The sequence below is a fragment of the Melospiza georgiana genome, chromosome 3 (assembly GCF_028018845.1).
Source record: "Melospiza georgiana isolate bMelGeo1 chromosome 3, bMelGeo1.pri, whole genome shotgun sequence".
Classification (NCBI taxonomy): domain Eukaryota; kingdom Metazoa; phylum Chordata; class Aves; order Passeriformes; family Passerellidae; genus Melospiza; species Melospiza georgiana.
In genome coordinates this window covers 108,853,040-108,880,969 of record NC_080432.1, presented here as the reverse complement: position 1 = coordinate 108,880,969, position 27,930 = coordinate 108,853,040, and the positions used below count along the sequence as shown (strand labels likewise).

At 43.9% G+C, this 27,930-nt stretch overlaps 2 protein-coding genes across 3 annotated transcripts in view; one reads left to right on the top strand and one right to left on the bottom strand.

Annotated features, from left to right (window-relative positions):
* The window catches only part of SMAP1 (small ArfGAP 1), a 93,625-nt gene extending 91,699 nt beyond the window's left edge, over positions 1-1,926 (top strand). For both annotated transcript variants that reach the window (XM_058021558.1, XM_058021557.1), the window contains exon 11: positions 945-1,926. In XM_058021558.1, coding sequence (XP_057877541.1) covers positions 945-1,079 — 135 coding nt within the window. In that variant the 3' untranslated portion in view covers positions 1,080-1,926. The remainder of the gene's footprint in view (positions 1-944) is intronic.
* B3GAT2 (beta-1,3-glucuronyltransferase 2) lies at positions 567-21,284 on the bottom strand. The gene is made up of 4 exons (XM_058021559.1): positions 20,678-21,284; positions 9,490-9,634; positions 2,622-2,770; positions 567-2,484 (listed from the first exon to the last, which is right to left on the bottom strand). The coding sequence occupies exons 1-4, from the start codon at positions 21,215-21,217 to the stop codon at positions 2,398-2,400; spliced, it is 921 nt and encodes a 306-aa protein (XP_057877542.1). The 5' UTR covers positions 21,218-21,284; the 3' UTR covers positions 567-2,397.
* Positions 21,285-27,930: the final 6,646 nt, after the last annotated feature.

Sequence of the window (27,930 nt, the reverse complement as noted above, 5' to 3'; positions counted from 1 at the left end):
CAATTTACTTGAATTTTTCACCAGTGTTCTAGTTTCATTTTACAACCTGGTATTATTCACTCATGTTTGAATAAACTCTGACTTTTACCTAGTGCTGCCTTTTGTTTGAATCAAATGTTACTTATCCAACATCTCTGTTCATTGGCTTTGATTATTAATTGCTCCAAATGCTCTTTTGTTCCTAAACTCATTTTGACATTGAGCATTTAAAACTACAGTGACTAGATATTTGTAAAGACTACAAATAGTTTTGCAGCAGCTCTGAAGTGAATGTGCTGAATTTTGAATTCTTTCCCACCTTTAACTAGATGTTAAATTCATCTGAATTTAATTTCATCTGGATTATATTACTTGTTTTTTAAGGAATTACAGTATCTTGGGTAGATTTTTTAGCAAAGATGGTTGGATAATACTCAAGTTTATAAATCCACTTCATACCTCATTCTTTGTTGATTGTCACCTAAATGGACAATTTCTGTAAAAACTGATGTAGTCAAGATTATGAAATATCCAAAGAAATGTTGCTGGAAAAAAAATCTGGAAATGCAAGTGCAGACAAGACTATATTACTGGCTTTGCTGTTTCTTTACTGCAATTACTACAGTTTTGTTAATTAGCTTTGAAACTGTGAAAGCAAACTTTTACCAACCAGCCACACTGGCCACCTCCTTCACATGCTGTCAGTTCTCATGTGACACATACACCAGGTGCTGCAGCCCATCAGCTGATGTATGTTGGTGGTTGAAGGGCTCCAGAAAAGCTGATATTATGAGAAAAAGCTTAGAAACTTAGATAGAGTTAATATTTTTATTTAATGAGAAATATTTTTAGGGACATGTACTTGTAACCGGGTAGCTGGTTGGAGGCAGGACTGTTTTTGACTAGCAGCATGCTGTGTTTCAGTGCCATTGCTAACCAGGCTCGTGTGTGTGTGTGCTTTGCAGATGAATCAGCAAATGGCTGGAATGAACCTCAGCAGTTCCAGCAACGTGATGGGCTTTGGGCAGCCCCCCAGCACAGCCGCAGGATGGACTGGAAGCTCCTCTGGCCAGACTCTCAGCACACAACTGTGGAAATGAAAGTTGCAATAGAAATCTTTCCCAGAACAGCCACCTAACATTCCTTGTTTAAATACATTTACTTTTGCTGTTCCTTCCATGTACATATATATTCTTTTTCTTTTTCCCCAGCTGTTCAGATTAAGGATATAACTGACTGACCGTGTTGTGGTCTATATTGATTTAAATTTGATGTAGTGAAAAGCAGATCAAATATATTTATACATCATTGGATGCATTTTCATACAATGCATATGATTTCATAGACCATATTAAGAAGCTGCTTAACCACATACTGATTTTTTTTCCCTCAAAATTCTAGATCAAATGTTTGCATATAAGGGATGTAGCTATCATGTTAGTAATATTCAAAAATATGAACCCCAACCCCCCAAAATTACCCAGTAATCCTGTAGAAGGTACTGTATGAACAAATGTTTAATCATATATAAATAGAATGTAAATGTATCACTGAGCAATGTTTTCTAGTGTATCAAACAAATTTTGTTTCATCATACATTTCACTGTGATGTTGTTATGGTGTGCATAACAGGGAATGTGGTTATTGAAAGAAAGATAAACCTGGATGTTACTGTAGTTCTACAAATCAATAGTTTATTCTTCTAAAGATGAGCATTTGATGCATTTGAGTTTCCTGTGGTAAAGTCTCTGACCTGGCTCAGGAGGCAAGCACACAGTGTTAAAAGAGAACTGACAGCACAATATGCATTCAAGGTAACTCAGTGTGAACAGATATATTTTGTCTTGCAGACAGATCCAGGTTTATGACAGTGATTGTGTTTACATTTTATGGTGCCTCGTAATGATAAAATGTTATTTCCCTATATTAAAAGGATAAATCCGTAAATGATTGTGGGTATTTTATTTCATTATTGTATGACCTGTTTTGACTGCTACTTCTAACGAAGTAAAACATGTGCAGTTTGGAGGATCCATTTATACAGATATTTAGACCAACAGTTTGTGAGTTAAAATCAGTTTATAATTACACCATTAAGCTGGATAAATACAAAACTATATACATAAATAATAATTTTGAAAATACTCCATTGCAGCCATGTTTATGTATGTGGAAACAGCGTTAAAACAAAGGTAAGTGTCAGTTTATTAAGCTGAGAGTTCAGAAATGCATGCAGACAAGTTAGAACAAAGCACACCCACTTGATTTGCTTGTTAGAGTCTCTGAAAGCTTCCTTTTGTTTCCACAGAAGTCTGTCAGGTCTCAGGCAGCAGCAGCAGCAGATGACCTTGGCTGTCGGAAGCGGAGCACGCACTGGTGCGTCCGTGGTCCTGCTCCTGCCGTGGGCCTGTCCCCCCGTCATACCTCAATGTTCACTGTGTCCAGGTGGTACTTTGGCTCGTTAGCTAGGTTCACTTTCTCTGTTCGGGTGTGCCATACAAGAACCTGGAAAACACCATGTGTGTCAGTGAAGCCATCTACAGAGATGAAAGCTTCTCACAAAGTACAAACTACCATGTGTGTCAGTAAAGTCATCTGCAGAGATGACACGAAAACTTTTCTCAAAGTGTGGCAATCGGTACCTTTGTGCAGTTGTTTGCTTTAGGCTCCAGTTCCTCCACTGTTGTTATCTGTTTCAGAAAATCAGATTCTTGCATTCCTGGTTGAGAACCACGACGCTTGAATACGGCTTTGGGATGCGACAGGATCACTTGAAGACTCACAGCAAATCCTTGGAGAGAGGGAGACAGGGAAAAAGGTTGAGAAAAACCTTTAAGCCTTACATTTTTGTGCAGTTATGCCTAGAAATCTCTCATGTTCTTTTTAAAAATGTGTTAATTTGATTATGTGGATAGGTAATATTTGGTAGGTTTGTACATCCTCCATTATATTGTTTTGTTTTGGTTTGCCCTTAAGATATGATCAGATTTTTTTTAATTGCACCATATTTTCAACATGTTAAATCTTAATTTCCCATCATGTAGGTAGTATATGCTTTCTTGTCTGAAAAGTCAGGTATTGCTAGAACTTTGGGTTATTCTTCCTTTCTACTTTTAATTAAGAAATAAAGCTCAATTATAAGTAAAATAAAATGTATGAAATTTATACTGTACAAACCATTCTACACTTCAAGGTGAGAGTCATGAAAAAAGGTTAAAACATGTTACAACTGTAATATTTAGATAGTTTTAGCCTGTAGATTTTTAACAGCCTTGCTGAGGAAAGACAAGTCATACTAATGCTCTGCCTTGGGAATGACTTTCAGCACCAGGGGTCTGCCAGGCAGTCTCAGCAGGTCTCAGCATGGCACAGCATTTATTCAGGATTTATTCAGTGTACACACCTCTCTGCAGTGCTTTTCTCTACTAAATGCACCAGGTTCCTTGAAGGGAGACTGGAAACTGAGAAATCACTGCTTTGAACAAACTCACCTTCTCTGAAGGAGCTACCATGAATATGTAATTTACCATTATTTTATAGAACTCTCCCATTTTCCTCCAGCAATGCTCAGTCATATGTATGCTTCTTTAACTATGACTCAAAAACTCAACTGATAGATTTGTAAAGAAAAATTACATTTGTAACTAACTCCTTTTGTCTGACTGCCAAGCCTACCAGAGAAATCCTTTCTTCATAATTTCAGAGTGGTTCCAGCTGTCCCTTTATGACACAAATAGTAACACTTTTGACATCAATTCTGGAAAACTCCAAAAACATTTAATTCTAGAGCCACTATTAAAATTTTATCAGTTTAAAATTGAGCATAACTTTCTATAACTTAATGTAATTCTGACCCTCTTTTAATAGAAATGTCTTGTTGCTGTATTTTCCTTGAAAGTATCTATGACTTTTATGGGAGCCTTTTGAAGAGGAAAATGTAAGGAAGTAATTACTACATCATCATGTAAAGAAAGGCACACTGAAACCACTTTATCATGGTCTTGCTTGTAGGAAGCAAAAGGAGACACCAGGAATTTGTTTTGTTTTCAGTAGGATTTGGACCCTGATGGATGTAAACAGGTCCCAGTTGACTGATGGGCACAGAAAACATTTATACACTATATTTTGGATGTAGCTTTATACATCCTGTCCTGCCTGAGGTAGAGAATAGGTGTCTGCATGGACAGGGTCTGCATGGATCCACACCCTGCTGTGCAGTCTTGCTTCTCACTCCTTGTAGCCTGGCCATGATGGAGCACAAGGTGGGCTCTATCCCAGTGCTCTTGGTAGCCAAATGTAATCATTTGGGAAGAGCTGAGGGTGAGAGTTTAAACTCCCTCAGCTACAGACAGTATGTACAGCCAGCTTGCTGCATCTTGAAGGGTGACCAGAGACTATACTGATGAACAATACAGTCTGCTTCAGTTTATAGGGTTTGGTTAGGTTTTGTTGGCCTTTTTTCCTCACGTAAAACAAACAATAAATTTTGGATGCAGCTGGGCTTTAATAATTTTGGGCTCAAAAAACAAAGTAAATGGGAAGGCATTTTTTGAACCCTGATCAGCTGTGGGAGCTGCTCTTTCTTTTTAAATATATTTAAGATTCAAGCTACCCATGCATAAAGAAGAAAATGAAGTAAACACCAAAATTAGTGTCCTAGATTTTAGTGCACAGAAATAATCTCACTCTAAGCAGAAGAGATGCAGATTTTCTGCTGTTTATCTTTACAGTGTCAGTGGGGCTCCCAGGACCCATAGCCTATACTTATCCATACATTAATTTCTCGTAACTTCTTTTGCTGCAAGGCTTGTTCCTCTTTTGAGAAAATTGCATTGATTTCTGAGGGTGGATTTCTCCTACATACAGATGTTCAAATGGGCCATGGCCCCTGCATGTGACATGTGCCCTTGCTACCATGCTATTGCAAATTGTCATTTTGAGGCTGCTGTGAAAACTACTGGTGCCATCAAGTAAAAGTTAAATTATAAACTGAGTGTTGCAGGTGGCAAGGATGTGGGCTGCTGTGCACTGGCTGGCCTAAGGTTTGTTTCCTTGGTCAGGGTCCATGCAGTCTTTGTTAAAAGAATCCAATAAAGCAGCAACTTTAGGAGGTAGAATAATCCAAGGAGACTTATCTCTTGGCTCTCTAGTTCTTTAGCTCTGCTTCATAACAGCTTTATTTTCACATGTATGACACTTTGTAAGATGGATTTGAGAGCAAACCACTTTCTAATGACAACTTTAAGTTGACTTTGTCAGAGGTGTCATTTTGGTGTCAAAAATAGAAGAGACAGCTCAGTTTTGACCAGACTGGCACTAATTATTTCTCTTAGTAGATAATGATCCTGTGCTAATAGATGAAAAGACACTGTTGTTTTGAATTCTGTCACTAAATGGGATTTATCTGGGACTGCTGTCTCCAGTGTAGCATAACTGAACAGTACTTACATGCATACAGTTATTTTACTTAGTCATTATTCCTGCAAGGTCATACTGGGCTTAACTTCACATGAAATGCCACAAGACAATTTCACAGCTGGAGTTTGAAGAGGTGTTTCGAGGGTTTTTTGGTGTATAATGCAAGGTTATAAATTAACTCTAATTGGCTGAAGGGCCACCTAGATAGGAATTAATTTGTTGGAGGACAAGATACCTGGGAGACAGCAGATATTACATCTGTTCTTTCAATGTAAGCTGTTTCCATTAATTCACACCTTGACTTGTGTTAGACCAATGGCTTCTGTTAAAAGGCAGAACTATTTTTCTTCATCATTCAAGTTAAACTTCAGCCAGGGTTTAAAGATGTTGTTGCCATGGTTAATGCCATTTCTTCCTGGATGTTCTAGGCAGGACAGTAGCTGAAGGCAAGCTAGAAACTTGAGTGTTTATCATTTCTGGAGTGTATAAATGCTAATGCTCAGCGTTGATGTTAGAACAGATGTGCTTGCTTCCACATAGATCAAGGTCCCACCTTTGGCTTGGGCTCTGTGGCTTTCAAGTTCTGTTCTCCCTGTGGTGTACATTTTGGCTTGCAATAAGGCAGAGATGTCTAACCAGGAGGTTTTGTAGTTAGTGTCAAAGGCATCTGCTGATTAATTCACCATGAAAGAGGCACTTGATTATAAGCTCAATGCTTAAAACAGTATTTATCCTTGGATGGGAGGGGAGGTTGGTGTTTTGTTCTGGTTTTGGTGGGAGGTTTTGAGTGCTGGCTGCCATACCACTTAAAATTTTTTGTTTGTGACTTCCAGCAGTGGCTCTTTCAGATTCAGTCAAAATATGCCATGTTTTGCAGTGCCATGAATAGACTGGCATTTTGCTTAGGGAACCCTAAGAAATATGAGATGTACTGAAGATCTCATGACTATAGCACAATGTTAATAAAATGCAATATCAAAAGGTGGTTGGTCAGGCCCTAGCAGAGGTGCCTGGGGCACAGTGGATGAGCTCTGGACCCAAAGTCCAAAATCTGCTGGCCCGGTGTTTTACAGTCACATATTAATCTCTGTGACTGAAGTGGCTCCTGGAATGCTAATGCAAAGCAAGCATCTCCCTTCTTGAACAGCCTTCACATTAGGAGAATCACAATCTAACATTTTTCTTGAGTGATCCAGAATTCTGGCAGTAAGGAACAGGCCAGAAGTAAAACAACATTTAATACAGAAGACTTGAATTCAGATCCATACTAAATAACACAGGTTTTGCTTTCCACCTTCTCTCTCACTTTTCTTCCCCAAGGGTAAGCAAGTCTGTGTCAAACTCTAGAACCTGCCTCGATTAAAAACTGATGCCAAACTTTGGAAATACCAGAACTAATTCATATGGTGTGTTGGTTGCAGGCAAGAAGCAAGAGAGAAAACAACTCCTTTGCTTTCTGAATCCAGTTTAACATTGGAGAACAGCAGTATCAGCCACAAATTTCTCAAAGTAAATAACCAGTGTTTAATGAACTGACCTAATATGATTGCCATGAGCAAGCGTGTTGCAAAGAATCTGGGGAGGTTGGCCAGCTCACTGAGCTGAGCCTGATTAAATCAGCAGGACCTGAATTTGGCCTTGTATTTTGCTGTCTAGAATAAGAATTTTATGTGCTTAAAGTCAAGGATGTGCTTCCTCTGAACAGCCACGAGTTAAATTGGTGATCTCAAATCTTTTAAGCCATCACTCTGTTCATACCCAGCCTCATGATCAAATCTTGTGAAAATCACTGTGAAAGATGGTTCACTAAACCAAATGAAGCCTCCTTACCGTGCACTGGGACACGAGCACAGAAAACATTACCTGGAGACCACTGATACAGCTCCATATCAGTATTACTGTATGCACCATCCTGTTTGCATGGCAGTATTTTTGACAGAGATTCTTGATCTTCCTTATGTGCCACATTCAGTATAACCTTAAGTTCCTTATATATGGAAAAATGCCAGCAATGGACTAAGCATGGACTTAGGTTTGGTAGCAAGTCCCTGGAGGTCTGTTGGGGAGTCAGGAGAGAAGGGCAAGAGAAGGAAACTGCATGTTGACACACATCCTGTAGCCTGCTCCTGCTCAGACACCTATGGAGTTCTGGATTTGCAGTTCTGTTCTCTTTATGCCCTGACACTGTATTCCTGAGGGGAATGAAGATGAAAATTTCACATCATTTTTTAGCAGTCTAAACTGCATCCATTTCTTTCCTTGCTGAAATTAAAAATGAAATTCAATTTCTTCAGTATTTTTGAAGACTGAAAAAGTCTCATGCAAAAGTTCTCATGCAAAATAATAACTCTTTAGTTGTGGTTGTGCATTAACTTCCTGTATTCTAAAAGTTTTGGGTTTTTTTTGTCTGTGATCCTCCCTTACATGACTTTGGTCAAAGCACAAGCAGGGAATGCTCCTAATGGACCTGCTTTTCCCTCATGCCAGTGATTTAGCCAGCATCTGCAAGGTAAACAGCTTAAGAACTTCCCATGTATATCTTCATGTCTGGGTTAGAGTCCCTTGGCTGATGTTTTGTAATGGCTTTCTGCCTGTAGCTGATGAATTATGGACCATGCTCTCACCTTTATAATGCCATCAGTAATCCCTTCTGGAGTCCAGTATCAATGTGTATCTCTAAATCCACAGGGACTGTTCAACTGCACAGCTGCAGTCCCTAACACGCTGCATGGTTTCAGGATTTGCCCCTGAGGAATGCCTTTATGTGAACACCCAAACACTTATTTTTATGCCAGGTCATACTGTTGAATTGAAATGCCTCTACAGTGCAGAAAAATTCACCTGATAACCTTTTTGTCTTTGAGGTGATAACCATAAAGGAGCAACCATTATTGATCCTTTATTTACTCTTTTTAACCAGTTGGACTGTAAATACTGTACATATTTTTATCAATAATTTCAATTAACATAACATTACTCCGTTAAGATGAGAAAGAACTGTACACTGTCCTTTTCCCTCTCTCAAAACATTGGGGTGTTGGGATAAAAAAAGTGGCAATTTGTACCCTATTCTTGCCCTTGTGTTGTGATCTTAGTGTAAATCGCCCACACCTTCTCAGTGATTTCTCATGGGCAGCTCCTCGCAGCACTGACTCCTTCACAGCACAGCCAACAACCTCCAACTCTCTCCACAGCACAACCAACAACCTCCATCTCTCTTCTCACCCAGCTAACCCACTCTTCTATAGCACTCATCCTTATTGGACACAGCTGTGGCCTGTTAAGGGCAGGCCTGTTCCTAATCTTTGGTGATTAGTACAGCTGCAACTCCTCAGGTGTGATCCTACCTTCTGCACTATTCTCTTACATTCTATCCCTCCACACCCTTGTATTCCTACTTTTCCCTCCCGAGTACAGAAGATGTCCAAGTGCAAATACCATATCATTTGCTGGGAAACCAGCTTCTGCTGTATCAGAAATTGGACCTGTGACCAGTGGTGATTCATGTGGCAGTTGTGAGTGTATACAAAAGACAGTCTAAGCATGGACTGTCAGCAAGACAGAGCTGTGTGGTGTGCAAACTTCACTGCAGAAGATTGATTAGATTCATTTTGAAGCTTTTCTGCCTTCTTCTACCAGGCAACAGCTGTCAGTGATTTTTCCCCTAAGCCCAGTGTTTCAAACTATATCCATCTACAGTTATCACTGTCATTCCAAATAACCAATGCAACATGAATAATTTCATGATAAAGGTCTAAAAAGGTCTGCATTTATGCTGCCTGGTTTAGATTGATGACAAAATGACAGGCAGGGACTCCTTGCAAGAATTGCTAGGATGAATTAATATACAATTAACTTGTTTCAGACAGACAATTTATACAGCATAAAAGCCAAGTTGCCACATAAAAATAAAAACAAATTAAAGTAAGTTCAGATACCACCAAGCAGCAAATTAATTAGACAAGATGTACAAGCTTAGACTTCCAGGATAGTTAGTGCCAAAGGGCTGCACGCTCTGCCAGCACTTCAGAAGTGTAAGAAGCTGCTGAAATTGTGAAATGGAAGCACTGATGTACCACGAGCGAGCCTCACCTGCCATGTCGATGGCAAAGGGCCTGTCAGCTCTCCAGCCCGTGTACCAGCCGACCACCTTGCCGTTCTCCACCACGGGGCGCTCGTAGCGCCGGCCGCCCACCAGCCCCACGGGCCACACGGACACCTTGCGCGTCGTCCGCATCTGCAAGAGCCAGCACAGCATCACTGCCCGCCCGCAGCCTGGCACAGCTCCCTGCCAGGGCTGTGCCTCCCACAGCACTCAGCCCCACCGCGAGTTCAAAGGCAATTCTGGCTTACACAGCGCAGCCCAAGAGCTGCGTCTGCCCACCCATTTTCTGTGAAATTTCCAGCTCTGTATCCATAGGCATCTCAATTCTACTTTAAATACCTTATTTATACCAAGAGTTTTTAAAGCTGTGGAAAAAACGGGGTTTTTTTCTTGTTTGGGTTTTCAAAGGTGTAGTAGATCTTTTTTATCTGCAAGACTGCAGCATTCTGGCACTTGGCTTATGTCTATAGATAGCTGAGATACTGTAGAAACCCAGTGAGAGAAAATATAATAATAATGATTAATACACACTTCACTAGGACAAGTACAATTAGTTTGGGACTTGTTAAAAATGCATTGAATAGAGGAAATGATGACACACAACTCTTTCCTACTGCAGCAGACCTGAGATGAAGCTCAGATCTATTAAGGATTCATGAAAAAAGATTGCTAAGGTTTTTTAACTTCTGTATTTTCCCTTAAAAAGCTCTGCTAAATTTCTGAAAAGGACAAAAAGCAGGCCAGGCAGGATGCGTATTATCACCAGCAGCAGTTTTTCCTAGTGATATAAATTAACTAAATGCAAAACTGGAAGTGTGATCCTTATCTAGCATAGAAAAAGCCATAGGTATGAAAAAAATGACTGTAGCAAGAATTGTCCATGACTGGGAGTCACTTCAAGAAGGGCATTGAAGTGCTAGGGCATGTCCAGAGAAGGGCAGCAAAACTGGGGAAGGGTGTAGAAAAGTGAGTCCTAGAAGGAGCAGCTGAGGGAGCTGGGGGTGCTTAGCCTGGAGGAAAGCAGGCTCAGACCTTATCACTCCTCAACTGTCTGAAAGCAGGGTGGAGCCAGGTGGGGGTCAGCCTCTGCTCCCAGGTAACATTAGGAAGAGCCTCAGGTTGTGCAAGAGAAGGTTCAGGTTGGCATCAGGAAAAAATTCTTGCCTGAACAGGTTGTCAGGCATTGGAATGGGCTGCCCAGAGAAGTGATGAAGTGGCCATCCCTGGAAGTGTTTAATAAACTGGATATGACACTTAGTGCTATGGTTTAATTGATGTGGTATTCAGGCAAAGGCTGGACTCAATCTTGGAGGTCTTTTCTAACAGTAAAGATTACGAGTCTGATTCAGTGAGTTCAGATAACTGGTTCAGTGCTCCATTTTCTCCAGTAAACAGGAGATAATATGGCACAAACCCCGACACACTGCTCCCCGTGGGAAAATCAGACGGTCTGGCGTGAGAACTCGAGCAAGCGAGGGCACCGACACGGCGACCTGCACAACTTAACCACGCTGGTTCAGAAGCCACTGTTTTAACACTGTGCTCTGAATGTGGTTCTATTGAAACAAGTATTCAACTATTGCAGTGTAATGTGGGCTTAATTTGATCTATTCTAAAAACAGGCTCGTCTTTTGTTGTAATTGAAACTTATTCCTTTGGGAAAGGTTATCCCTTTTTCCTTCCAAGCACTCTTCTCAGCAAAAACAAACACAGTTTTACATATTTGTAACTGCAGTCCCCTATCGATAGATGCTGAAGTAAAAGACAACCTTGGTTAAATATTAAACACTTCCCTCTCTCTCTGCCAAGGTGAAAGATTTATCATGCATATCATCAAGACTCACAGGAGTCAACACCAGAAAAAAACAAAGACATCACGTCAGGGTGGTTCACATTTCTAAGCTAGAAACATTAGCAGATTCTTAGAACTTTCACATAAAGTGTATAATACATATTTAAAAATCCACAAAAATGTAGGCACGCACAGAAGAGAGAAATGTACCTTCTCTCCCTCCAATTATTTATCTTCAGATTTGCTTATCAGAAATTCCTTTCTTTCACCCTAAGAACTGTTGCAGCAAGCTAGAGCACCTCACTCAGTAGCAGCAGCCCATAGTGCATAAGAGCAGGGTATGTATTCAGCTGGCAATATAGGGAATTCTCATGATAAGGATTCTCTCCAAGCCATTGCCTGGTTAATTGCCAGTGAGAGGCTGCCATGAATCTTTCTAAGGTTATTGATAAATGTATTTACCTGCAGCTGTACTCCCTGCTTATGTTTAGCTTTCCAATCTCTTCCACTCCTCTGTGTAGGAAATGCAAAGTTAGCAATTCACTATTTGGGTATGGACATCAAGCAAAACTTCAACTCATGAAGATCTTTTAGCTCTGGTTTTAATGACACATCTCTTTTTCTTATTTTGCTAATAGCACATGGATATTAACATATCAGACATGGACCTAGGGAATCATCCTGTTGGGCATGTCTACACAGCACCATCGAGCTACATTCACCCAACTGTGCTACACCAGTAAATACCACAGGATAAACACACATGGTGCCATTAACACCTCCTGGAGGCTGTGGATACCTGAACCAATTATTAGTGTTCAGAATTGCAGTACTTTGGCCATCCTGTGCCAACTGTCTGTACCTAAACTCAAGATGCCACAAGACAAGGGCAGGCATTCTCTGACTGCAGGAGAGTGGCCAGAGCACAGTGCACCCGTGCCCTGCCTGTGGGCACAGTAAAAGTTTGGGCAGCTGTACTGCAAAATGAGCCAGGTTACACAGGACTTCTGAACTGGGTCAATAGTGGCCTCAGCATCTATGCTGGCAGAACCAGATGGATTTACATTAATACCCCATGATACACAGTGTTTTGGAAAAGCTTGTCAATGAAGAGTATCTCACTGACCTCATAAAACCAGCATAAAATGACCCAAGAAGTTTTAAACTAATAATCTTGGGTCATTCTCAGTGTCTATGAGTTCTGTCAGTAAAGCCACCACATGTCAGATGCAAGTCACCCCTTACAGAGCTCCTACTTCTGTCCTTGGGTGACTTTATTCTTACAGGTTATGTTTCTGAAGAATGAAATAAGCAGGTGTCAAGAATACAGCAATTCCTTTAAGTAAAAGCTGAAAGAGCACATCTAGACCAGTATTTATGCTAATTCTGAAATACCTCACAGCCTTGGGATATGCTAGGCAGATGAAAGTAGGAATATTTCGTTTAATCTTCTGAGAATAACATTACTGCAGTTAACATACTGATATGTGAAGGCTGTATTTATGTATGATGGGGAAAAAGCTATTATTTGGATTAAAAGACCAGCTTGCACCTGGAATTTTATGCTGCTAATCATCAGGACACAAAAAAGTGATTCAAAAACGTGTTAAATCTGAATACCTTTAGTGCCGTGGGTTAAACAACTGCCAAAAATCCTAGGACTTACAGCTTCCTAAATGACTGTTCTATCTGTCATTGTAATGACAGCAGTAGCACAAGCTGTGTTAACACTCAGCACTGAAAGTCCTGGTAGCTTACAGAATGGTATTCATCTTTCTTACACTTCACTCTCTGCAAGTCAAGCAGCTGCTCTGTCCCAGTTAGACTTGTGTAGTTAAGGAGCAGAGAGGAGCCCACTGGCAGGATTCATCCTGCCCCGCTTGGGCAGCTCTCTCACGGGAGAAGAGCTTTTGTCCTCTGTTCACTTTTTGAAAGGGGGTCTTGGACATAGGAGGAGAGTGATATACTGGGTGGGGAAGATGGTAGAGCAAACCTCAATGAAGTAGGAGGGGGAGGAGAACTGGGAAGAAGTGGGCAAGAAAATGACCGGAGAGATGAGTAACAACTGACCAAAGAAATGCCAGTGAGGTGATGGGCATACAGCAGTAAATACAGTAACAACAGAGTAATCACTGAAGAATAGCAAGAGAAATGCAGGAAATTGAGCTGAGCAATAAAAGGCAGCGATAAAAGCATTGCTATATTTAGCACCTCATTAGTCAATCAAAAAAAGCTGCTTAATGGGATGCGTTGGACTGATGCATAGGGAAGATACCAAGCCAGTAACAAAATATAAAAGCCCAAGGGGAATGAAGGTAAATGACAGAGAAAAGGAAACATGGCTGTACTTCCTACAGTGAAAATGCTTCCAGACTGGAACAACCATCCTGCTGTTTTTGCAGCATGATGTCAATGTGTTTCTGTTTGGGATTCACAGCCCTCTGCAAGGGCAAACCTGCTGCCACACTTCATAAACTTTTTTCCCCCTGTCATTTCAACCCCTGTGTAATTTGTGATCTGTCCTGGTCAGGCTACGGGTTCACATCCATGCTGAGCATCCTACCCCACACCCCTGCCCATCCCATTAATACTCCAGCAGATTTCTGTGCCAAATTCTGATTTATTACTACCAAAGACAGGCTCTAGAGCTCCTTCGCTACAACAATTCCTGAGTTAAAGCAGAAGCACAGCCAGGTTCCCTGTCAGTTCTCACACAGTTCTCTGCATCACTCATAGGCCATTTAAAGACAAATTCTGCTCAACAAAACTTATGTGAGAGCCCTATGGCTCAGCCAGACAGCTCAGCCTGACACTGTGCTTGTTTGCTGAGGCTTTGGACAAAGCTCCTGCCCCCATTTACCATCATTTCAAAGGAGGCACCAAGGCATAGAAAACCTGTGCCAGTGGCTTTTGTGTTCAGGGACTAGGATGCTTAGGGGTTAGGAACTTCAAAAAATAAGTTTGTTGTTGGCAAATTTGACTGTGAAGGGTATTCTACATGGGAATGCTTGTAGAAGGGATCTACAAATAAAAAATTTTCATTCCTTGATGTAGCCCCCTCTGCAGCTCTCACGGGTGATCTGCTTCACCATCCTCCCTGCTAGAAAGCTTTCTTTCCAAGCATCTGCTTGAAACCTCCTCTGCTAATTTGTACACAATCTACATTGCAGAGGGAGGAAAGCTTAGTTCACCCTTTTCTCCAGCAACATTTTATATATAAGGTACATGACTAATTTTCTAAATTATACCAGCATCCTTGGGCACAAATGTCAATATTGCTTCCCTGCAGAAGAAAACTGTACCAAATTTAACTACAGCAGTTTGCAGCCAATTTCTGTGGACTGGGCCAACTTCCAAAACATTTGCTACTCGTTTTACTTCTTCTATTTACTGGTTGCCTCATTCTACTCCCTATCATTCTGCTGGGTTGTGTTCACTGTACCTCTGAAGAGCTGCTGACCCCATGTAATTAATTTCCCAGCAACAGTATCAGTTTCACAGGTAAAACTACTGCTGCCAGTGCAGAAAGAGTACTTGGTAACCAAGCAAAAACCTGTTTCAAATAGCCTTTTTTTTTCTTTTTGGTCACTGTTTCCTCTCATTTTTAAGCTGTTTCATTCTCTGCTAGTCTTTTCTAATCCAGCCTCTTTAGCATAGGTATTACATGTCTATGAGGAAGAAAAATGTCAGTGTACATTTAAAACCTGTCATGTACTCCTAAATCATTTATATACCAGAAAGGTATTTAATGCACTGCTAACTCATATTTGGATCACTTTTTATCCTGAAGAAAATAACTAATGACTGCCAGCTAATATTTAATTCTGTCTAGACTACTGAATGTTATTTTTAAGACTATTATAAAAATCTGATTTTTCCAACCAGCTCCTAGAGATACAAAAAAAGATTTTCATGTTTTCAAAGGTAAGGAGATTTACTTATACTACTTTTAAATCTTTTGCATAAATATATCTATTAAAAATACACAGAAGTTAGCTTAATACAGTGTATAAAAATTAGGACAGTTATATAAGTGTTATTGAAGGAACACTAACCCTTCCCTAGTCAAAGCTGGAATAAATAGTAAATTTATTTTTAATTTTAAATTTACCTCTTCTATAATGCATTTTTTGAGTTCCCCTCAAAATATTTTATAAAGATGATCACAGGAAAACTGAAGCCCCTGTGACATGCAATGCCTGCAAGTATTTTTGTTCTATTTTTAATAACAAGGAATCCTTTTTTTAGGCTACTGAAATGGCTGTTAAAAGCCATTAGAATATCTGCCACCTTCATACACACCTTTTGAGAGGGAAGGACAGGGACACAAGAAAATTCTTTCAGTCTGAATCTGTGGCTCTTTGAATCTTGAGCTACCTGTAAAGATTAACTCAACCTGGGGAGAGCAGGATGAGCTCTGTCCTCTCACACCTCCTTTCCAGCTTCAACTCTACCATCATATTCAGGGCACTCTTGTGCAGGAACAGCTACAGCAAATTGAATTCTGGCCCACAGCTCAGTGGGCACTAGGACTAACTGCTAAGCTGCTGAGGTTTGGGTTGGGTTTCTTTGCCCCTTAGAAATAACAATTAGTGCTGTGATCTACTCTGAATTCCACACTGCAAGGCTGTATCCACATCACACCTTAGAGTGTGGATTCCTCTAAGGAGACCCAGTCTGCAAATCCTCTGTTTGCACTCAAGACAAGACAGTGGAATGTGCCACACTTTGCATGGTCTAAGTATCCATCAAACATTGCCAAGAAATTCTGGCATTGATGACCAGAAACCTGGGGGTGGCAGGGAGGGGGAACGTGGTTTTAGATATGAGCATTTTAATTTCAAACATATCTCAGTTTAGGGGTCTGAACAGAAAACAAACAAAATAACATAGATAATAACAAACAAACAGAAATAACCTAGATCAGAATCTCTAAAACTCAGTGTGTTTTTGAATGCAGCAAGCTCACTTTCAGACAGATACTGAAGACTTTTACTCCTCTTCTTGTACCCCTCATGCTCCTCATGCTCACCCCTCACCTTCAAAGGATTCAGGGCAGTCTGCACGATCAACAGCAGAGTGGATCTCCAACACCAATTCCTCCAAATGTGCACACATATCCAAACATGGACCATGGAAGTGATGGCCTTTGGCCAGCTACTCAACACATGGAAAGAGCAGAGAGAATGCCTGAGACACAGAAACACAGGAATTCTGTGAAGAGTTAGGGGACGTGGAACTTAGCTGTCGATCTTCACTTCCCAGTCCTTAGGTTAATCCTGTTTTTAAAATCTCTGTGTGAAGGTGGAATGCCAGTATTATCCAAGGTTTTTTCCCTCTGGAAGTTTAAAATGTGAAATCAGCAGTTGCTAGGCATCAGTCACAATATTACAATAACTTGCATTCAGGAATAAGATGAAGCACAAATGCACCAGAAACTATAAGAATCACTCCAAAATGAACAGCGTGTGGTAAAAAATAGAAGCTATGGTGAGTCATGCAGAAACATTTGTAAAACATCTTAAATATAACAGTTGGAATTTCAGGCCTCTCAGTGGCTTTTTTATGAATGCAGGCTGACTTTTAACATTACAGGTATTTTCAGAAAGCAGACTTGTTTTTGATGGAGAGATGCACAAGGACACCTCCAAATGAACAGATCATACCTGAACAGAAGATACATAAATTATTTCTGAGGTTTCAATCCTAAAACAATAAATAACAAAATGCAATATGCCAGAAACACAGGCATTAAAGTAAAAACATGATTTTTCACCTGACCACCACTACACTCTCAAGCAGAAAGAGTTGGGAATAACTTAAATGCCACGCGCCTCTACTCCTGGAAATATTTCTTCATCATTGCTGCATCCTTTTCAGTACTCTAAAGAATTTCACAATCATTGAACAGGTTGATTCCTTCCCTGCAGCCTTTCCATGGAAGGTGAACCTTTCCTAACAAAATGCCAACTGACCCAATGCTGTAGCAGCAGAAAGACAAACGAGGCTCTCCACCTTATTCTAGAAAGGACAACTAAACCTGTTTAGACCCTGCCCAGTTCGACTTTGAGGACATGGTTTCACCAGTCAAAAACTGACCTGTCCACCCACATACCATCATAGGTCTTCGGAAAAAAGATAACTATAAACAGCAGCCAAGGATTCCATATTTACTACAGAAGGTGGCATTTTCCAGACCGCTGTAAGCTGGGGTTGTTTTCTGATTTCCATGAAACACACTTAGCCTAGGTCTACTGGGCCCAGCTCATGCCACATCAAATGTAAAATACTCATTGCTATAAGCACCAGGCAGAAGTACTTTGGACAGAGATTAGAATGTCTTCATCAAAAGCTCTCAGAAGTATCCCATGGCATTCCATGTCAAAGCATGCTCCTTTTTGATCACGGCCTCATGGTTTATACACTAAAGCTCACAGGAAAGCCTTTGCTGATCTTGCTTTGTTAAAAGGCTCCATCTCCTGTAAGGACACCAGGGAAATCCACAGCAAAGGAGCTTCCTTAAACCCAGTCCTCGAGGATGTGCAGTTCCCTTGCTCGCCTTCTGCTCCGCAGTCCTGCTTGTTTGACCTCTGAGCAAAACATTTCCCTAACACAAATGTTCCTCTCCTGCTGGCTTTACAGTCTAACCAGCCTTGCTTCCCATCTCCCTGGGGCCCCACTGCTGCCCCTGGAGCCAGCTCTGACCCAGCAGCAAGCCATCACAAAAGGACAGACCTGTGTCCCACAAAGCAGCAGATGCACACTGCACACACCTGCCTGCACACAGTGCTGCTGGCACTAGGGGCCTGCCTGCACACCCCTGTGTGACAGTGACATGCTGAAAGTCACACAGCCACACAGGATGCTGCTTGGATGAGAGCTTAGAGCTCCTGTCTCATCCTACATTTAAACTTCTCCCTCTTAGTGAGCAGACTGCATTTTATCAGACCTCCTTAGGGAAAGCAACTGCTGGTCTGGAGAATTGTTCCTGGCAGGGAAACAAACCGAAAAAAACTTCCTCTCAGGTATAGTTACCACCATTTTCATAACAGGAATTACTACCAGATTTCATCTGCAAACAATGCATTCTGAAGCTGTTCTCTTCATGCTTGGAGAAGACAAGTATAATTTACGTTCATAAATCAATCAATTCCTGAAGGGCAGATCAGGATTTACCACAGAGCTGTCAAGCCAGAATCCATGAATACATAGATTTTCTTTTATCGAGTCAAGAAGCAACCCGCCCTCTAGCAGTGCCTCGACTGCAAAATCAGGCTCCTGGCTCGCTCTAAATGCAACCTCCCACACGTAAAGGCGCCTCCCGTTGGCAAAACCTGCCTATGGACCCTGCCAGGGCGGGAAGGCATTCCCCATGTCAGTGCCAGTGCCTCCCGGGACCTGCCAACAGCTCCTCAGTGACCCCAAAACAGCCACAGCAACTCACGGTGGCAAGTGAAGCAAAAGCTCCTTCTCTGCTCTGGTAACTGAGCGCTCCCAGCTCCCCATTTCTCAGGGAAAACCATTCAAGCATGTGTGCCTGCCTGCGAACACAAGGCTCAGAACAAACAGCCCTTTCCCAGCAGCTCAGTGCCGGGGAAAGGGAAGCCTTAGGGTTGCAGAGGTTCATGCTGGAGGTTACAATCCTCGTTAGCAAGAGGAAACACAGGTTGCCTGTTGTGCTTGCAGTTCTCAAGGTTAACCCTTCAGACAGCTTTATCCCTTCATTTTCCGGCACTTCCCAGCTAATTAGAGAGGTGATTTGTACCTGTTTCGTAATTCACAGCAATTAGTACAATAATGATAGAAGTTTTAAAAGAATGAATGTGACCAGACTCCTTTTCAATAGCTGTGGAGCACTCAAGAGAAACGCCAGCTAATACTGTTCCATTAGCTTGTCCCTAACGTTGGTACTCAACAACAAAAAAACCCAAAAAACCCAAACAAACAGTAGATATTTGCCAAATATCTTTTGTCCCACATTTCTCATTGCGACAAAGTGTATTTTCTGTTTCTGTTAACAGACTCCCTAAGATTCAGTCAAATTAACCTTATTTCTACAAATACACGTGAGCACTCCTGTAACATCAAAGACGGGTACGTGAAATTACTCTGCATTATAATGCACTGAGCACAGCTATGAGAATTTTTAAAAAATCAATTGCAACAAAGGTTTAGCCTCGAGGCAAAGGTCCTTAAATTAGCAGCTTCAATGCTGAAAGCCAAATGCGCAAAAGAAGTAGGGCATCCCTGCTGAATGGGGAGCCTGCACCTGCCCACACACTGGAAATGGAAAGGGATGCATTGCGAACCCAAACACAAACGACCGTAATCATTTCTAACCAGCTCTCCCTAAGGAGTTGCATGTGCCTCACATTTCCGTGTACCACGTTTAACTCCCTGACTGTGCAACACGCGGGGAAGGGCACGGCTGCAGCCAGCGGCAGGGAGCGGGGCTCACCTCGACCGACAGCCCTGTCCACCGGCAGGACACACGGACACAGCGCGCCTCAAGTCCTCCGCTGCCAACTTACTTTGCTGCTTCCCTCCCGCATTTCCCTGCCAAGGTTACTCTCCCAGCTGTCACAGAAGATGTACATGATCTTTCCTCTACTGTTTTATGTCCACTTCTTAAACACCCTCCTTCCTGCCAGGGGGAGCCCAGAAAGAAAGCTGGATATCTCTGCCCCGAGCGCTTGCCAGTTCCCACCAAAATGACACAAAGCCCTTCACCAAGGGGAGGCAATGAAGACAAAACCAGGTCCTTTCACAAAAGAGACTCCTGAAAGGGCGTTCAGTCGTTATACAAGCGATTTGCTGCTTTTAAGAGCCAAAGGCTTCAAAAGGCAACTCCAATGAAGAATCCTGCTCTGGCTTAATTCATTAGCGCCAATGAAAAAACTGTGAAGGATGGCGGCTCGTGATGCGAGTTTGCCCTACAGGGAGAGGGATGCAGCCTGAAAATAACAAAACAAGTCGCACTTTTCAACACAGTTTTGAAAATACACACAGGATCCCTTATATAAACCTTAAACTTGCCTCGCTCGGCAGCAAAGTGAGAAAACAGCCGTAAAAAGTTGGGGGAGTATGGAGAGGAGGGACAAGAAACTTAAAACCAGGAGAGCGGCGGTCACACAGCGGCAGCCGCGGGGAGCCCGGGTGAGGGACGGGCACAGCGAGGTCTCCGGGCGGGGAGCGGGCTCCACTCCCCCCTAATCGGAGCTTTTGGATAACGGAGACCGAGTTCGCCGCAAAGCGGGGATGGGGAGCAGCCCGGCGCGGGAGCGTGGGAGGGGGAACGGCCGGAGCCAGAGGAGCGGCGGGGAGCGGGGATGGGGCCGCGGCGGAGCGTGGCGGCCGAGCGCGCCCCCCTGTCCCGCACGCACCTCCTGGAACAGCTCCAGGCTGTAGGTGTTGTCGTCGTCGGCGAAGAAGAGCACGCCGGGCTGCGGGGGCGGCAGGTGCTGGTGCCGCTGCCGCAGCCAGGCCAGGCCGGCGTTGCGCTGCTCGGTGGCGCGGGGCAGCCCCGGGCGCTTGTAGCGGCGCGGCGTGGGGACGTGCAGGTGCGTGCAGGGCAGCCCGGCGCCCGCCACGAAGCGGGTCACTAGCTCGCTGCGCGCCGCCGCGTCCTCCACCAGGATCCAGTGGAGCCGCGACACCTGCCGGAAGGTGTTGGCCAGGCGGGTGAGCTCGGCCTTCTGCACCGGGCGGCTGTAGGTGGGCGTGATGGCATAGATGGTGGGCAGCGCGGCCTCGGGCCGCCGCCGCGGGGTGGGAGGCCGCGCCCCGCCGCTACCGCCCTCGGCCCCGCCGCGGGGGGACAGCGCGGGCAGCGGCGCCCGGCTGCTGTCGATGTCCAGCACGATGATGACGATGAGCACCCAGGGCAGCAGCAGGAGGAAGCGGCTGAAGAGCAGGGACTTCATGCTGCCCCCGGCGCCCTCCCGCCGCGCCGCCGCTCAGCGCCGCCCCATAGACGGGCGCGGCGGGGCTGCCCCAGCGCGCTGCTCCGCGGGGCGCCCGGGCGGCGGCGGCGGCGGCCGGGGCGGGGGGCAGGCGCTCCCTCCCTCCCTCCTGCCTTCCCTCCCGGCGGGGCGCGGCGGGTCCGGGAGCCCCGCGGTGCCTGCGGGGCAGCAGCCGGCCCCGCTCCCGCCGCTCCTCTATTCCAGCGGCCGCTCTTCCTCCTCCTCCTCTTCCTCCTCCCGCTTCGCCCTCGGCATCGCCGGACAGGGGCTCGGCGGGGGGCTCTGGGGAGACGCTCCTTCTCCTCCGCTTCCCCGGGCGGCTCTGGCGGAGCGCGGGGGCGGGGAGGGGAGGGCGGGCAGGCGGCAGGCAGGGAGGGAGGGAGGGAGGCAGGGAGGGTCCCCGCGGGCGGGGGCTCCCGCCCCGCCCCGCCCCGCCCCGCTCCGCCCCGCCCCGCTCTGCTGCCGGCCGCGGGCAGGAGCAGGAGCAGCGGCTCGGGGAGCTCCGCGCTCGGCGTCCGCGGGCACCGGGACTGGGTGGCCGCGGGTGCTGCTTCTCTCCCCTCTCTCCGCGGCGGGCCACAACTTCGGCCGGTGGCCGGGACGCCTTACCCGGGCCAGCGCCGGCTGCCGACGGGCAGGGCAGGGCGGGCGGACGGGTCCGTGCCCGAGCACTCCCCCTCGGAGAGGCGGAGAGCCGCTCGCTTCCTCTCTGCTTCGCTTTGGTTTTTGGGTTTTTCCCTACGCCGGCCGAAGTAAGAAGTTGTAAATAAGGCGGCGGTTTTGCCGCAGCTCCCCCCGGTGCCCGGCAGTCGCTGTCGCCTCCCGCGCCGCCCGCGCTCCCGGCGCCGCAGCTCCCCGTTGTTCGGGCGTGCAGCTTCCCCGGAGATCACACGGAATCCAGAGCTCCTTCTTAAAAAGCATGCGTATATCAGAATTTCGTAATAATCTGCCTGTCTTTATTTTGAGGAAAAGGCGTTCATCAGGTGCTGCAACACACATGAAGTGCACAATCTAAAACCTCTCACAAATCCCTTCCTCACAGAGAAGTTTCCGATGCATTTTTCAACACTCCCTGCTGTCATAACTAAACGCTTCCTTACAGCTTGAATTATGCTTTTAAAACTTCATGCTGCATAAGAACACAGAAGCACAGCAGTAGAGTTTGCAAATTACTGAGTTTGCCACGACTCTCTGATTAAAACGTAGAGATCGATTGATGTTCTCCCTGGCTTCTGAGCTACTTGAGATAAGAAATAGAATGATCCGTCACTGATGCTTTGATTTTTGGTAGGAATAGCCTGGCTTGCAGAAAGGGGGATGCCTGCACACCAGCCTCCTGAGCTTACACCACTGCTTTCTTCCCTGTTTTGTATTCAGCCTTCACATTTGCATGTGTGTAACAAATGTAGATAACTTGGACACTCTATCTATCATTCATATCTATCCCAAATCGATTTGTTAATCAAAAGGACACACACACAGAGGACATGGATCTGATGTAACGTAAGCTGAAATTGATGACAAAGTGAGGGTGACACCTGGCCTGGCACTGAACATCTGAACGAAGAAACATCTGCGTAGCAAAGAGATAACAGAGTTAGCATGTTTAGTGGAGGAGTGGAAGGGTTATTATGTGATTAATGAAATAATATGGAGGAATGGAGCAAGCATAAATAGTCCAATATATTCAAATCAAGAACATCTCAGACACAAAATTACAATTGCCTGGTTTATGCTGGTGCTGTTTATCTAGAGGACGATCACCTAAACTGTGTCTTTCCAGTGACTGAGCACACCATTGTTTTCTCATTTCCAGTACAATTCTATTTACAGAGATAATTTGTTCAAATAATGCAAACATGTGTATCAAAGCAACATACCAAGAAGATATTGCTTGGTATCATTTGCAAGTCAGCAATCATTTGGAGAAGTTAATTCTAAGCTTGCCCTTCTAGATACTCCATGATACCATGTCAGGATTCTTAAAAACTTATTGGGACAGAACCTAGAAACTAAGGGTTACAAATGAATGCATTTAACTGGCATTCTTTATATCCAAGCATATTAAAATATTTTTAAAATACCATTTTTCCCTTTATATTACCTTTCATCCAAAAATATTATCTTTAGTTAACTTGTGTGTTGTATTCAGAGCCTATAGAGGATACTTAATAGCTTGTGGCTGTAAGACCTTAGGAAAAGCAGCAATAAGAATATCTGAATGTAATTGCTGCAGTTTGGGAAGGAGCACAAACAGTGAGCACCAGGGAGGTATCCCGATGAACTGTGATCTTCCATCTCTTTAATTGTATTCCTCAAAGCTGGCAACTCTGTTTCTCTGTGCTAGCTAACAAATGCTGCCTTTACTCCTGGCACGGCTGCTGTAACAGCAATATGAGACACGTGGTTATTTGATATCAAATCACATGGGTTTCATTTTGCCCTCAGAACCACTGTAACACTTTCAGGTGCCACAGAACAGGCTCGGAGGTCATGAGCCAGATGCATCAGGTGTGATAGCAAATAATGCAGCAGCCTTTTCCCGTTAGCTTCAGGTGCAGATTATTTCAGATGGAATGGTAAAAGATAACAAAGGCACTGCATACAAGCCAACTGCTATTTATTAAATTGTTGTTTCTTGATAAGCAAGGCATAATGTTCTTCCTCTGGAAACTGGAAGAACCCAGTCAAATTACCACTCCATTTGTGGAGGCAAACTGTCTACAGAGATACTTTTTTCAGCTGAACACCTTAGCACTGGTTATTATAAAAATTGTCACATTTGATTTGAGGCCTCAGGTGCAACTCTGAAACAAAGGACGAGTTTCTAACTTGTGATGGATGGTACCAATCACTGTGTGACTCAGGCTGTTCCTATGGTTTCACACACAGCATGCAGTACAGTGCATATTCTGAGTACTATCAGAGTGTGTGGGCAGGCATTTCTCTTTAGGATCTGGTCCAGAATTGTTTGTTTGCAGTAGTTTATGGTTTGGGTCATCTATTATGGTGCTGTGATTGCTGCCTCCATTCTCCAAAGATTTTTTTCAGAGATGTGTCAGGACTTGGCATCCAATTTTTCATTTGTTTTCAAAAAAAAGCTACTTCAGTTTCTTGTGCTTCTTACCAGCAGAGGATGTGTGACTCTGGCAGGAGAATGCTCCACACAGTCCTGGAGAGCAGCCTGTGTGTGCAAGTGTGCATATGCACACCCACACTAAGGAAATCCCATCCCTAGGAACGCTCTCCCCAGGCCCACGGAAGCTTCCTTCCCAAGCAGGAGCACACAGCAGCTGCTGCCTGGATGCAGTCACAGGGGGTTGTGTGATGCCAGCAATGCCAGCAAGGTTGTGCCCTGGCTCCTTCCTTCTTCATTGCTTTCAGTCTTTCCAATGTCTGTAGAAAAGAATAGGTGTGGCAGGAGAGTTGCCTAGCTGTGCAATAGATGCGCTGTACCATCATCCTTAAAACAATTCAGATTTTTTTGCCTTTCTCCCCCTCCTGAGTCAGGGTCACCCACCCACCAGGCAGCTCTGGGTAGGGACTTCTGCTGCACCCCCATCCAGCCTCTCATGCTGGCCAAGCCTTTTGCTTGCTCCATTTGAATTTCCCCACTTTCTGAACATCAGGATTTGCTAAAGCTAGGTACATTTAAACTGTGTTGTTTGGGTTTTTTCCCCCCCAGTTATTGGAAAGTTGGTCTGAGTTATACGATAGCATTTGAAATAAAGCTATTAAAATTTATTGTTTCATAGGTTCTGCAGCTGATAGAACCATTACAATCCCGTGGGAAGCAGAAGCAAAATCAGTTGGATAAACATATAAAAATGTGCAATTATTTTTAACTAGTGGATGAAACACTGGAGAGAAATAGTTTCTATTTCATGTGGCTGTAATTGAATAGATTAAACCCAAGGATGGTTCATTTCTTTGGGCTGTTTGATATTTTCCTTTCAAAAGCAGTGACTGGTGGTGACTGGAGGTGGGTAATTAGCTCTGGCATGCAAAGGGGGCTCATCGACCTGGCTCCTGTGATGGGTAAATCCAGATGCCAGGCGACTCAAATCACAGCAGGCAACGGAGCAGCCTGCCTGTCTGAATGAAATATTGCTATAGTGTAGTTTCTAGTGTTTGCAGTTACACCTTTTGGCGTTGCTCAGTCAATCAAAATGTGTAATTAGCCAAAAAAAAGGGCATTGAGGCTGCATCCCACAGGAGTGTCAGAGAACATCTGCTGTGCACTACACACTGAAGTGCACAAGCCTGATCTCAGTGGAGTCACAGAGCATCCAGGGATTCAAATGAGAACAGATTTATCACACGTTAGTGAGGGCCCAAGAGGCCAGTGTGTAAGCCAGGCATCCTCCTGAGAAGGTGATGCTGTGCCACCTGACAGGCACGGATCACCACTCCAAGTCTCTGCACAGAGGCATCTTGGCATCAGCAAGGGGCAAAAAAGGTACCAAAAAAATGAAGCTGTAGCAGAGAATACAGCAAAAGCACAATTTCTTCTGTCCTCTTCTGCTCCTTTACTTTTATTTCAGCCTCATTAGATCACCTAACAGTTTTTCTAAGAAAGTACATTTTCCTATACTATCCAGTTATGGGAGCCCCTGAGATGTTTAATTATCCAGCTCAGGAGAGAAAGCCCCACACCCTCACACAGGACACTCTGTGTCAGAAAACACAGGCTGTGGAGACTGGGCTGGACTTGCTAAAATAATGTATGAGAGGTCTGTGCTGCTCAGAAACAGGAAACCAGCTGCCCAAGCCGAGCGTGAGAAGTGAGATTGCATGTTTATCTATGCATGTAGGCCATTTTGAAATAATTTTCTCTAGTTCTTTGTTCCTTTTCCTAATAAGCCAACTTGTTTATCACTATAGCAACCAGTGACAGATTCCTGGAAAGAAGAGCTGCACATGCCCTTTTGGACCTCTGTGGTCACGGGTCTTGGTAGGAGCAAGGTGTCACACCTGTCCCCCAGAGCTCTGAAATGCCATGCAGGGGAAGAGCAGGGTGAGGCAGGTGTGACAGAGTGACACAGTGTGAGGGGCATGTGCAGAGTGAGCAGGGCTAATGGAAGCCATCACAAACCTGAAGATTTTTGTTTTAAATGAAAATAAACCTGTTAAACACAAAGCAAAGTTTGAAGTGCAGAACGAATCCTGAATTGGAAGGATTCAATTATCCTTCTGTGACATCCCTCTGGTGATGAGGACTGGAAGAGGTGGGAAATGCATGTACAAACAACCTGCTCAGAGGAGGTCCTGCAGGCATGGGTATGGATGGAAATCAACACTCTCACCAAACATCTGCTGACAGCAAACACATCTGACACCTGCACCAGTGACCTTCTTGCTGGCACTGAGCCACATTCCAGGTGACATCTCACAAATACAGCATTTGTTCAAGGGGTAAAATTTGTGGGGCTGAGAAAAATGCAGTGTCCAGAGACAGTCCTCAGGGGCAACACAGTTGCACAAAAATGAAAGTGTTTCTTTGCTTATCTACCTAGAAAAATTCATGCACAACCCATTTTGCCAACTTTCCCTTCCTCTCCCCCCCCCCCCACCCCATTTACAGGAATATTGGCAGAAATGCAAACTCTTCATCTTCTTTTAAATCTGCCTTTTTTGATAATATTGAAGAGAACCATTCTAATGCTGTTTGTGCCTGCTCCTCCCCTGTGTTCACTTATATCAGAAGCCCCTGAGCTCTCCTTATGCTCTGGTACCTACTCAGTTTGCTTATAATTTGAGCAGGCCCTGAGTATGAAGAGATGAAAGTTAAAAGCTGCATGGTTGAAAAAGGCTACTTGACCCTTGGTCTTCATATGGAGAGGGTTGATTTTTTTATTCAATTTATTTTTTTTGTAATGTAATGTTGTACTAATGAGGTAATGTTGTTGTAGCACCAGTGTCCTAGTGAATGTCAAGCGACCTTTTAAGGAGACACATCTTCTAGTAGACCACATGATACAGTAAAAAAGAACCCAAGCAGATGAGTGTTTGGGCATACAAATTTTTCTTTGGGTCTCAAAGAGCCCTCAAAAAAATGCCCTCAAAAGACAAACAGTTTCAAGATACTTTATGGAATTACTTCTCATGAAGAAAATGTTTTCTTTCACCGTGTTGTGATTTTTTCTGAGGACCTCAAGCTGATGATTTGTGTTTTGGCTTGGTTTGGTTTGGTTTAGTTTGTTTTTTGTCCTTGAGAAGTCAAAGATTCTGTTCCAGTTTCTCTTGAAATCATAAAGGAACCTCCCACCTCTTTGTGTTTCAGACCTGCTCGAGGCTTTATTGACAGAATGAATAGTTTTGGCATAACCAGGCACGGACTTAAACCAGCACTGCCAGATGCAATCAAACTTCTCAGCAAGCATGACTTTCCCTACCTGAAGACTAAATCAGTGCTGTGTGAATCTGTTATCTTCCATCTCACTGCTCAAAACCGGATCTGGGCTGACAGCAGGAGCACTGAGACAGCTTGCAATCACCATGGTAAGTGGGTATTATATGACAAGGCTTGCAAGTCAGCTGGGTGACACCTCATATTGTGAACCCGCAGATAGGAAAGTTTCTTGTCTTGGCTAGACTTCATAACATAATATTTAATTCCAGGTTGGCCCTTACCATACAAAAATAACTGGCTGACACTGCTCTGATTTTATATA

Coding starts and splice junctions, on each gene's coding strand:
- B3GAT2 (XM_058021559.1), bottom strand. CDS start 21,217: ATGAAGTCCCTGCTCTTCAGCCGCTTCCTCCTGCTGCTGCCCTGGGTG. Junction 9,635..20,677: donor GCCTGGAGCTGTTCCAGGAG/GTGCGTGCGGGA, acceptor TGGCTCTTGCAG/ATGCGGACGACGCGCAAGGT. Junction 2,771..9,489: donor CTTTGCCATCGACATGGCAG/GTGAGGCTCGCT, acceptor CCTCTCTCCAAG/GATTTGCTGTGAGTCTTCAA.